General features: G+C 50.4%; 5 protein-coding genes across 5 annotated transcripts; 2 read left to right on the top strand and 3 right to left on the bottom strand.

Annotated features, from left to right (window-relative positions):
• Window positions 1–1,431: 1,431 nt before the first annotated feature.
• Window positions 1,432–2,662, top strand: CABS01_10151 (uncharacterized protein; the record flags this gene model as incomplete). Its single annotated transcript, XM_060543507.1, has 3 exons — window positions 1,432–1,639; window positions 1,703–2,141; window positions 2,200–2,662. 3 exons carry the CDS (start codon window positions 1,432–1,434, stop codon window positions 2,660–2,662), a joined length of 1,110 nt encoding a protein of 369 aa, XP_060399688.1.
• Window positions 2,663–3,062: 400 nt separating this feature from the next.
• Window positions 3,063–6,004, top strand: CABS01_10152 (uncharacterized protein; the record flags this gene model as incomplete). The annotated part of the gene is made up of 9 exons (XM_060543508.1): window positions 3,063–3,252; window positions 3,317–3,351; window positions 3,423–3,477; window positions 3,570–3,844; window positions 3,898–3,913; window positions 4,001–4,216; window positions 4,280–4,746; window positions 5,315–5,695; window positions 5,774–6,004. 9 exons carry the CDS (start codon window positions 3,063–3,065, stop codon window positions 6,002–6,004), a joined length of 1,866 nt encoding a protein of 621 aa, XP_060399689.1.
• Window positions 6,005–6,121: 117 nt separating this feature from the next.
• CABS01_10153 (glyoxalase family protein) lies at window positions 6,122–6,550 on the bottom strand (the record flags this gene model as incomplete). Its single annotated transcript, XM_060543509.1, has 1 exon — window positions 6,122–6,550. One exon carries the CDS (start codon window positions 6,548–6,550, stop codon window positions 6,122–6,124), a length of 429 nt encoding a protein of 142 aa, XP_060399690.1.
• Window positions 6,551–7,733: 1,183 nt separating this feature from the next.
• Window positions 7,734–8,825, bottom strand: CABS01_10154 (uncharacterized protein; the record flags this gene model as incomplete). Its single annotated transcript, XM_060543510.1, has 3 exons — window positions 7,734–8,168; window positions 8,223–8,400; window positions 8,470–8,825. 3 exons carry the CDS (start codon window positions 8,823–8,825, stop codon window positions 7,734–7,736), a joined length of 969 nt encoding a protein of 322 aa, XP_060399691.1.
• A 2,601-nt stretch (window positions 8,826–11,426) lies between these two features.
• On the bottom strand, window positions 11,427–11,648 carry CABS01_10155 (uncharacterized protein; the record flags this gene model as incomplete). The annotated part of the gene is made up of 2 exons (XM_060543511.1): window positions 11,427–11,559; window positions 11,611–11,648. 2 exons carry the CDS (start codon window positions 11,646–11,648, stop codon window positions 11,427–11,429), a joined length of 171 nt encoding a protein of 56 aa, XP_060399692.1.
• Between the last annotated feature and the right edge of the window lie 569 nt (window positions 11,649–12,217).

Consider the following 12,217-nt stretch of genomic DNA (forward strand, 5'->3'; position numbering starts at 1 on the left):
CCTGAGTTCATCACGCTTTCTTTATTTCCGGGCGAACAGCTCATGAGCTCTGAGCGACCTTATTCGAAAAGGCACAGCACATCGGTTTTCTTTCTACTCGCAGACCGAAAGCGAGTTTCACTTTGCGAACCATTAACAACTGGAAGTCATGTCTATCCACTGACACAGGCTTGGACAAGTGGATATGGGGATGCATGTACCTAGCCTGCTCCCTATGTCTGTAGCCTTCCGCAAGTTCACATTTGTATCCTCAATTTGACAAGGTCGAAGTAGCAGTTCTGTTACGTGTGCGGTTCCGAGGATTCAGGCACCTTTCACTTTGGTTTATAGAGGCATTCAAGATGCGTTGTTACCAGTGCGCATTGCCGAACAAATTTCACCTTGCTGACCATGGGCTTGTCAGTGAAACCAAAAATGGATGATGTCCCGCGCAACCAAAGTCCATCTAACGGTTGGAGCTAGGGACGGCACCACGGATCTCGTCCCGCGGCGAAACTCCCCGCGCCGCACACTCATTTGACAGATACGGATCGGCGCAGAACTTTTGTGTGGATGGCGCAAGTCAGTGGATCACTGCAGGGGATTTGCTGCAGGCATTCCGAAAGCTACAGCGCTAGCAACATCTATCGTACCATGCGTGCTGTGCCAACAGTCCCAACCAACGGTGCAGAGGGCAATTCTTGAAGAATGCATACATTGGCCTCGGTCCGTAGTGAAGCGGTCATGATGGAGGAGTTAATTGTTGCTGGATTGATTGACTAAGTATTGTCCTCTCGCTGGCAAGCGCCTGGGAGCTTGAACATTGTGCGCAATCAGCTGGGCCATTTTCCTGTGGCCAGTATTAATGAAGTGTCAAGTTACGCTAGCTGCAGTAGTCGGCCTCGTTAAACTTCGAATAGTCACAAGGAGACGCCAAATTCCTGGCATTACCTCTCACTGTCAAGGCCTAGACTCTTTCGGCGGCAATAACAAAGTTCAACCCGTTCCGTCTTGCGGTCTCCAGCGGCTGCATTATTTCGGTCGGCTTGGCAGAGTTGCTGAAGATTCGGGCTAACCTGAGCCTAGCGTGAACGTAAGATCAGCGGATGTTGGGCAGCTGTGCCGCATACGAGCATGGCAATTTCCGCTTGCTGTGATGCGGAGGTACTCGTTTCCGTGTTAGGCCGCCTCACAGTGACAGGACCAACACCAGTGATCCGCGGGCACGAGTAAAACAAGCAGGGGCTCTAGCGAGCTTCAAGCGTTCGTGTCTAGCATGTTTAACAGCAGGATATCTTCAGAATCCAAAATGAGATGATGGGTTGATCTCTTTGTTTTATTTTGGATTTTGTCCAAATCCGAATGATCGCGCTCGACAATTTTTCCTTCAATCTCTTTGAGGCGAGATGTAGACAACGCCTTTCTGGGTAGTTCTCGCTACTGCCCGCTATTATGGCGTCCCATGCTGTCAGCTTTCCAACCTTGCCGATAGTCAAGGCTCATCTTCTCGTGAACTGCGTATTGGTTCTCTTCGCAGTTCTTATAGTCACGCTCCGTTTCTTCGCACGCTTCTCTTCGGGGGCTAAGCTGTGGTGGGATGATCTCCTCATTCTCCTTGCAGTGCCTCAGGGCATCGGGATGTTAGTAATCCAAGGCTTGTGTGAGTACTCGGCCCCAAAACGAGGAACATAGTTCTGAATGAACCTGACGAATCTGCAATCAGGGTCGCCCATGGGTATCGGTTACCCGATCACAGACACCCTTCCAAACATCGTCATCATCCTCAAACTTCTAGTTGCCTACGAGTTCATATTCGCGACCTGTATCAGCACCATCAAACTCAGCGTCATGTTTTTCTACCTTCGCGTCTTTGTCAACCCAGGACTCCGAACCGCGACAAAATTCGCCATGGGCTTTGTCATGGTCTGGACAACGGCCAACATCCTCCAGGTCTTCTTGATTTGCCATCCATTCGAGGCAACATATAATCCAGCTGTCACGGGCAAGTGTGGAAATCAGATAGCATCGTTCATCGCCATCGGTGCTTTCAATGTCATTACAGACATCATGATTTTGACATTGCCGATATCGACTGTCTGGGCACTCAAAATGAGTACGCCGGCCAAACTTGGTATCATCGCCGTCTTCTCAACAGGCTTGATGTATGGCTGCCCTTGTATTCCTCCCCTTTGGCTGTAGGCTAACAAGAAAACGAAACAGAGTCAGCGTAGTTGCCATCATCCGCATCGTTAGCCTCACCAACCTCGATCTCCAGAACTTGACTGAAACAATGATATGGGCCGACTTTTGGTCGACCGTGGAGCCGAATTTGGGTATCATCTGTGTTAGCATGCCGATGCTGGGATCACTGTACTCGCGGTGCACAGCTCGGCGGGGTGCTTCAAAGCTAGACGGGCCTTCGGACGCCAGCGGCTACAACAATTCGAATAAGTTGAGACGATCGCACCCAAGCGCACCTGGTACTATCGTTTTGGCTACCATATACTCCCCGGAAAACGATGTACGCTATCGGTCTGAGGTTGCTTCGTTCGGACGTAACGGAAAGAACGATGATAGTGGGGATGACTTCGAGTCACGCCTGACCCCTGAACAAGAGCTTTTGGGCAGAGATAAAGTGATACAGGTAGAAACGCAGTGGACCGTGTCTCGCCAAGAGGCTTGATGCATTTCTTTACCAAGAGATCCAAAGTTTTCATTTGTGATAAAATTGAAAATTTGACCCGACCGCCCTCGGTTTAGTTGTGATTGAGTGAGGCAATTGAGGTGGCCAGGTGCGAGAGTATCAATGCTAACGCTCGCATATTACACTTGGACAATTGACGACGGTTGTCAGATCTTGTGGGCTGAACACATGGCATTATACTAATTGCTCCCCTTTAAGCTTCTTCGAGAAACCTTCATAAGGCAAACAGTGATAAACTACAATTGAGCGGCATGGCGTCACTCGGCGCCGCCTCTTATAAGATCCCGAGGCCTCGGTAACGGTTACCTAATCAGGAAAACCGGACCCGACGCCGACTAGCACGGGCCGTGTCTGCGTGGCCGTTCGACTCGTCTTTGCCATGACGTCTCACGACGGCCCCGAGATTTTACAAATTTTCGGCTTCCTTCTTTCTACTTTCGTCTTCTTTCGGAAATCCAGCCCGTATTGGACGACGACTTTACCGAATATGCCCAGTAACGCCTCAAGCTCTAGAACCCACAAGTCGTGCGATGCATGCACGTCGCGCAAAGTCCGATGTCCAGGTAGGCGTGCTTGATGCTGCGTCGACATGTGCAGATATCTCAATGGAATGATAGCTAATCACCAAATTAGGCCCAGGGTCATCTGGAACTTGTACCAATTGCACGGTAATATTTAGCACCTATCGGCATAATTCTCGCGACCTCTTTCGACGCCTGTACTGACACAATTTCCGCAGAGAAGGAAGAGCGAGTGCGTTTTCGGCGTGAGGAAACTGGCCCGCAGGCCAAACAGTACGTACCCTTTCGTTGCCATGTCCAAGGCAATATCGATTTTATGTCTTCGGGGCTCTTGAGGACTCATTAACAATCTTACGGACGATTAGTTCAAAGACAATTCTTCCCTACGAGCCGGTCTTCCGGCACGCCTGATGAGATACAACAAGGGTGCACCGTATCGGTTTTAGACTTCGCAACACTGCCAACACCGGCATCTAAGTCGCCGGATCCGACAATCTCGGAGAAATCATCCACTCCCGATCCAAATCCCGGACGGCCCGCCCCGCACCGGATTCCGGAACTCTACGTGGATCGAGTACTCGATAGAGCTCGTAAAGCTCCGAGATCAACCAGGCCTTCCGAGGCCTCCAACTATGTCAAAGTAAGCCCACATTGATAGCCCCACTTTCTTGAACTTCTGCTCACTCCGAAAAGGGTTATGGTATTTTTGGTAAGTGTAATGTACTTCTAAGGGGAAGTTCCATATCTCACCCTACCATCTCACGTACCCAATGACGCCCTGACCAGTAAGTCATAGGCGGTACGAAGAATTTGACCTTCTTTTCTGAAGGGAGATTGAAATCCCTCGCACAATGCCTCGGCCATGAGAAAGTCCACGATCTGGTCGGGCGAATTGCAAGCGCTGTTGAGGAACGCGGGAGGTTCGTCAAACTCCGTGCTTGTAGTTTGAATCGTCGACCTGAGCGCCCGGCCTGCCTTGACGACAAAGCCCTTCTCGCAAAGTATGTCAAATGTGAGTAATCTTCTTCTCCCACTCTTCTTGGCTGTTATTTTGCAATGAGCTTATCATAAGCAGTATATTTTGAGCAAGTACACCCTCGGTTCCCGTTCCTCGACCGCGACGCATTCGAGAGGACTGCTTTTAGTCAGGATCAACCTCACTCTGCGCCCAAAAGCAAGTCATGGATATGTCTCTATCATTCCGTTCTTGCTCTTGGTTGTCAATACGACGGTGGTGGGTCTTTTGAGCCTGGGGAAGGTGATGCATGGAAGTTCTTCTCAATCGCTCTAGCCAACTTTGCCGATTTGATCATGCTACCAGACACTCTTACAACTTTCCAAGCTGTAGTAGCAATGATGATATACTCGCTTGGTATTGCTGGGATTGTGCTGGAGCACGTCCTCATGTCAGAAGCTGCCCGGCGAGCACAGAATCTCGCCGACGCCAAGTTTGTCGGAGCCGCAGCAGACGCATTTCGGCGGACTTTTTGGGTGTTTTACTCTTTGGAAAAGATCAATAGCTTCCATCATGGTAGATCATCTGTGAGCTCAATCCCCTGACTGACTATTTTGTCTCTTCCGACTGACATCCCCGAAAAGGCAATCATGGACTGCGATATATCCTGCTCCGTTCCATCCACACCCGAATCCTTCTTCTCTGGCGGCTTCGATTGGTTTTTATGTTTCGTCAGCCACGCGCGTCTGCTATCCCGGGCAAACACATCACTCTTCTCTGTTGGCGTATCTGACAACCCCGGGGAGTACCACCTAGACATCATCGATCAGCTTCTGGACGAGCTCGAAGATTGGAGAAACTCACTGCCGGATAACGGCTTCAGGCCAGCCGGCTGGGTCAAACCTCACTCAATCATTGAAGACCAAGAGCGTACAGTTGCTCTAGTCACTCATTTTCTCTACTACAGTTTCCTCCTGACGATTTCTCGAATGGCTTTGAGGTACTTGCCAGTGTCAGAAAACTCTCCAGACTGTTCTCGCCGAGATGAAACTCTGAACACTGTAGAGCACAGTGCTCGTTCCTTGCTGGAATTGATCTCGATAATAGACATGTCGCCCTACACCCCCATGTGGTAAGTCGCACTTCCGATCCCAGTGTGCCTTGAATAACATAGGTCGTTACAGGATGATGGCAACAATTCCCATCATGGCCTTTTTTGTCTTATTCGATCTCGTCATCCATAATCCTCGGCAAATTCATACAGCAACCAACTTGGCGTTGCTTGACGTGGTAAAGGGCCACTGCAGCCGAATGGAAATGATCTCGAATGGTGCGATACCAGGATCCATGGTTGGCGAGTTTGCACAGATCGCTCGAAGTTATGTGAACGAGGTCAACGGACGGAGTCCAACCGGCCTGACACCACATGCGCCATCTGAAGCATTCGAGGCACTCACTACACAGCCTCAATGGTCACTGCCCCAGCAACCCAATTATGACGTCGCTTCAACGGACATTCACACGGACTTCTCGACTGTAAGTAAACCTATCACTGGATACTGTCAGCGAGCGGTACTTCACGGGGGCGATGTAGCATTAACGGAAATATTACAGATGAACTTGGCCTCTAACTCGACTATGACGGGACGTATGGATATCGAAGCACCCGCGGTTGTCCCCAGTCCGCTCGTCGGAACTGACGTGATGAATCTCTTCGAAGGCTGGCTCCCCGACCTGGATCCCATGTTCTTCCACACTATGAGCGCTCAGAACAACATGGACCAATCGACATCTCAGCAGGACTTCCCGATTTCCTCGGATCCGTTGTATGGACATCCCTCTTGACGTATAATATTATTGTACCCAATAAACTCCCGTTACGTGGTACATCCCGCAAAATATCAAAATTCAATTACGATGTCCAGTCAGGCAGCCTAAGTCGATGTGCATAACACTGTGAAATCAGTCGGTTCCTGGATTTCCCCCTTCCAGGAACTTGAAGAATGTCAGACGATTGCCATCGTTATCCTTAATAGTGAATTGACGGTAACCCCAAGGCGTATCTCGGATAGCTTCGACAACTTCGACTTTTCCCTTGGACAATAAAAGGTCGTGGAACTGGTCCAGACCTGCCGTGCCCAAAGCGATCATTACTCCTCCAGGATGGAACTCGTTTGGTTCGCACAGGAAGAAGTAGATGTTGGCAGCAGCCTCATTTCCTGTGTAGACGGAGCAAAAGTAGAGCGGAGAGTCATTACCATTCTCGGGCTTGGTTCCGCCCAGGGTGAACCCCAGCTCGCTCGTATAGAAGTCGACTGTGGCAGCGATATCCCGCGAGCTAAGCGACGGGATTATCTTCCAAGCCGACCCGATACCCTCGCCTTCGGCCATTTACGTGAATTCGGTGTTTGATGCGTAACCTTTTGCCCAGTCCCCGATGGGATAATTACATGCGTTAATGTTGTCACTGCGTGGTATTCGAGGCTGGGGTCTGCCTGATCGCACGGATAAACGCGGCTTCTCCCTCTTTCTTTATGCACTCCGCGTTAGGACAGCTGGGGCAGCGCAAGTATATCAGATGGGTTGGGTGAACGGACACCGAAGGCCGATCGATGACTGATGTCAACATCTATGCCGCGTAAAGAACTCGTTGTGTTAAGAGAGCGGTGAAGAAAATTCTAAACCGGACCACCGGCACTACATAAGGAAGTTTCAGACGAATCGGTTGTGGTGGGTGGGATGGACAACGTCATGGTCACATTCGAGTCCAAGCCCATCCGCGTGAGGGACACACTCCTTTTCTTTTCTTCTTCTTGGCCTGTCTCTTTCAGCCTCCTCCTTGGGTATTTCCCCTCTTTTTCATCCGAGACTGTGCTCCATCGGCACCGTCAGCAAGCCAAGATGGTAACCTCAATTCATTGGCTAAACGTGGCCTAGCTCAGGTTGCTTCCGCATTTTCGGAGACTACCAAGACTACCTAGATGTAGGAAGTTGAAGGAGGGTCAGGTGGACCGAACTCAAAATGCAAAATTCGCCCGGCATTGCTGACTGGCCCGTCATCGGAAGTGCCCCGCGTGAGGGGCAGCTCAAACTAAACTCGTTTGTTCCTGGATTAGCAAACTCTTATGCCGTCCGACTCAATAACGTCGGTGATAATGAGCTCGGCGCCGGCGCGCGCGGGGTTTCCGAGAGTTCGAAAATAGCGGATTCTCGCCGAGAGTCGCAGGCCAAGCAGGTTCATTGCATCGCATTAGCGATAGGGTATTGATCTCCTTCAAGCCCTTGTTGCCTTTAGTTAGACGTTTGGTGGGAGCTCCACCTCTGATGAACAGGAGCTGTAAGATTATATTTGCAATGGACTGGATAACAGCACGACTTATGGAGTGTTTCAAAACATAATATTACATAGATCAACCCGTATGTTCATCTTAGGGTATTAACTAAGAACTAGAAGGTTCGTAGATTCATTACTGCGTTCATCATTGCGCACTTGAGAACTGTAATCGTCGCCGCAAAATTGCAGCTAAAGCAGCCAAGAAAAACACCATCGCTTCAACACATCCGTGTCGCCTCTCTAGATAATTTCATATCTGCGCAGAACAGCAAGTACCAGGGGCGGAATGCCCCGTAGATCGTTCTCATCGGGGCCAAGTCTGGAAAAGTCATCATTTCCCCTGAGGGCTTCTTGAGCAGCGATATTTGCTTCGGGTGTATCAGCGGCACTGATATCCGCAAAGGCAGCTTCCGCGTTGGGAAAGTTGGTGATCGGAATAGCTGCAGCTTCAGCTTCGGTGACAGGACCCGCAAGAGCCTTGTTTCTGTCGCCGACACCAAGGGCTCTTGCCACTCCGGCAAGAAGATCAGTGAGCACAGGCACGGCCTTGGATGGGATCTTGATCTTCCCAGCACGACCATCGTACTCGTCGATGGCGGCTGTGAAGTTGCCCTGAATCTGGTCGCTAATCTGGGTAGCGATGGGTTGGAAAGTTGGATCAAGCGCTTTGGTAAACTAGGCAAGAGTCAGACAGGCGCTCCTCTGGATCACAGAAGACGTTTAACTTACTGCACCACCCAAATCTCCGGCCTTGTCCTTTTGAATAACCACAGAGTCGCGAATAAGACTTCTCACGTCCAAGATTCTGAAGCCAGCCTTGTCGAACTCTGGACGCTTACCCTGGACCTCAGTCAACAAGTTGTTGATCTCCGGCTGGAGACTAAGGAACTGTGTGCCGATCTGGGTCCTACAAGTGACAGGGTTAGCACAGACATTCCAGTTTCCCGTCGGAGAATTTCAAGAAACAGCGGCTTACGATTCGTTTGCCGGCAGGGTGTTGGTGGCCTCTGCGGACTTTGTGCTGACATCGATGGTACTTCCAAGGGTGACAATCGCCTCGTTTACTTTCAGCAGCCCCACCAAGCCTTTGAGTGTGCCTCCCTCGAAGGGGACAACTGTATCATTGGCTTCGGCAACCCGCTTTCGAAGATCTGCGATCTGGTTTTGGAGGGCAGCAGCTCCTCCTCTGACAGGCTGATTGTCACCTTTGCCTCCCTTCCCTTTGTCTTTGTCTCTGCCGCCGCGGCCTTTTGCCTCTGTTATTGGCATCGCCATCTGGGCACTGGCCACGCCAAGGCAGAGGAGGAATGATAGGAGAATGTAGAGCCTCATATTGATAGGCGATTTGGGATAAGTCGGAAAGTAAACGAATGGGGCAGAGTTGCTTAGAAAATGATGGCACAATCTCGTGATAGGTAATTGTCTGCTTTGGGATTTTTGGCTCGGACATGGCGGATAAGATCGTGGGATAAGCCATCACGTAAATACTCGGAATGAGACTTTCACGAGCCGTGACGCCGAGGCAGATTCAGCTACAATATGAACGGGTCTTGATAGACGAACAGGGCTAAGGGTAGATGAGGTAACGACCAGCCTGACCCCAAATTGACCAAAGAGCCGAAATTCATAGAATCGGCGACTTTGCGACGGGCCATCGCGCCGGCGGGAATCCCAAATCTCTGGGCAGAAGCAAGGGTCGAGCATGATGCCACGCGGGGTTCAGTCTGTAACCACAAAGTTTCTCATCGAAGCCATGCCCTTGAACCCATACAAGCATACAAGTTGGGGGCCCCGTGGGGAACTATGGGCTCCCCGCGAACTGGTGCTGAGACCCCCCTCATGAAACACGGTTGGGTGGGAGACTCTGGACACCATCTTACATGTTTGACCAATCAGACACTTGATGTTTCCGAGTAGACTCGCAACTTATACTTTTAAAGTCGTCACCTACAGGGGAAGACTTCGTCAACCTATCTGCTGATCCTATATTACATATAACATACGGATGCCTCGACAACAAGAGCCGCGAATAAATGCCCAGCACCTTCCTTCGGGATGGACGGGGGCTTTACTTCCCATGCTACCCTCCATTCTTGAATGAAGAGGGTGGCCAGTGGTGGGATGTGATGAAATAGGGATGTCGCTTTCGCTATGCAACGTTCGTGAGGTCCTGGGTGCACCCTCAATCTCCCCTTTCAACTCTACGTCACCATGGAAAGAAACTGCCACCAGACGATGGGTAGCTTCTGTCATGCATCGGCTGAAAGAGGGGGACCCTATTAGTCTTCCATTGTCTAGACCGCCGTCAAGGTTCCCCGCCCGTGATTTCGCGCAATTGGAGTTCATGGGCTTGATCAAATGAGGGATCAGTGGGAGAAAGCCTCCATCATCGGGCTTTTTTTGCCCCCCATCACATCCACCTCCTCGGGTTCGGTGAAGTCATTGAGCCGTCGCCTGGAGGTCGTTGGACCCTTGGCCCAAGCTGGCCATCCGATGCAATGACTGTAAGAACAGATGATGATCAAGGTCTCTGTAATCACTCTCGCCTATCGCATCTCACGTTCCTTCTTCTTTACAAAACTTTGAGACACCGCTACCGGAGCTCATCTATCGGCCGCAGATGGTGGGCTACTAGGCCCTTCTGACGGCTCGGAATTGGAAACCACACAGATGCTATGATCTTGGTCGGAGCTCAAGATCTGAGTGATCTCATGACGGGCACCCTCGATGGGGTTACCGGTAGATACGCTACCGACGCTGACAAGCAACCCTGCTTGCGTACATGCACTGCGTTGCACAATCAAAAGTGCGGTCGACAGAAACTATCATCTCTTGCATCCTCAAAGCTGACAGGTTGATATGTAATTTTCGTGTTGTCCTATTCGGGCATCTGCGGGAGATTCCACTGACTCTCCTACCCGTTTGAGTTCAGGTCTGCAAACCGAGGCGGTCCTAATCTGATCACGCGATTCGTGCCCCGCACCATGGTTTGATCGGAGGTTGGGAGACAGCGGGAGGGAATCAGAAGAGAATGGGGGAGAAAAGGCAAGCAGCCGCTGCGAAAGTCTAGACCAGCACGAAAGCAGCTCTTCGAAGTGGAGAAATATCCGTCTTAGAATTCCGGCGACCCAACACGGGAACGCAGGACTTCGGTCAAGGAGACCCCTAGGCAGGCGATGTTGAACACCGAGACGGCGTCCGAGAAACGCGATGGAGGTCGGGTCCGGTGAGAACCTTCTAGTTAGACGAACAATAAGCTTAGGTATGTGCTCAAGCTAAGCCTTACAACCAAAAGAAATCAGCAGCCACTCAACAAACTAATGTAAGGGCAAAGGGCAAAAAGAATAGTCCCCGCCTTCTCGTCAACCTGCAAAGCTAAAACAATCCTACCGTCGATCAATCTTACTTGAGGCTCTGCGAATGATTCGGCACAGGTCAAGAGTGCTCTGTGCTCCCACCCACATTCGCCGCTTGGACTTGGGGCACCCGGTTTCGGACAAAACTGTCCCATTGAGGTGATTTATGTCAAAAACGAGTAAGCAAGTAGGCTGACAAAATCCAGCTGAAGTCGCTCTGACATCACCAAGAGAAAGGATGAGATCACAAGAAGATCTTCTAGAGGTTGCGAGTTTCTTTTGCTAGATGATGTTATGAGTCCTCTCTCTTGGATCCCCATTCATTCATTGGGACGAGCGACGCGATTGATCTAATCTATTGAGAAGTACATAATCCTGAGTAGTGATCAGCCCTCCAGTCGGCGGAACGATTTGCTGCCAAGTGATCTGAACAGTGGCCATGAGGATGCCGTGGATAAGTTGCAACGACACATTCCTCAGTGCGTCATGTACCTGACAGTTAAGAACTCTGTGAAAATGAAATTGTGTTGGATGCAGTTCAATCCGTGATTGATAGCCAACTCGCCTCATCTAAATATCATTTGTGTCTGGCTAGCTCACTTGGGTAGAAACGCCTCATCCAGCTGACGAAACATCTCCTTCTGCCACGTACTCCTGACTTTCGACCAGGTCTCGGGTTTTCGAGGGTCGACAAAATGTGTCCTGGGAAGCTTCATTTATGAGCGATCATGCCAGTATCGTTTGGAAGAATAGGTACCTACCGAGACGCCAACGTTTTCCTGCCATACTTTCGAATCATATTCTCGAGCTTCAAAACTTTGTCCACGTACTCGTTTCAGACACTCTCTACAGGTTGCGTGTAAGATGGGTCAACAGCGATGCCAATCAGGAGAGCCCGAGGTCTTAGACAGGATGACAGCGAGGTTGTGAGGGCTGTAGCAGTACTCTTCTTCTACCTCAGTGAGGTCCATACAAGCAGCGACGTAATATGGCGTGTTCTCGAAAATCGGCGGAATGTCGCTCATTCCTCACCTACGCCCAAGGCCGATGACATCCACGGGAATATCTTGTCTCATGGCGGAGTCGAGGTAAAAATGCTTTCAGCTACGATATAAATCACGGCGAACGAGAAATCATATAGGTATGTGTAGTGAAGACATATCGCAAGGCATGGACTGCCAGTCTGGCTTCTCTTGATTATCTTTCCTAGCTTGGTACCTTACCTTATCTGACATCATTTGATCCGAGATGTCTCGGAGCTCAGAGTGACATCCTCCCGCCAAGCTCCTCAGCTGAGAGACGCCAGACGATCGAAAGCAACGGCTCGAAGTAAACATCAGCGCTAAAGTAGTGCTTATTCGCACGCGC

Source organism: Colletotrichum abscissum (assembly GCF_030869225.1).
Source record: "Colletotrichum abscissum strain IMI 504890 chromosome Unknown Scaffold_25.1, whole genome shotgun sequence".
NCBI lineage: Eukaryota > Fungi > Ascomycota > Sordariomycetes > Glomerellales > Glomerellaceae > Colletotrichum > Colletotrichum abscissum.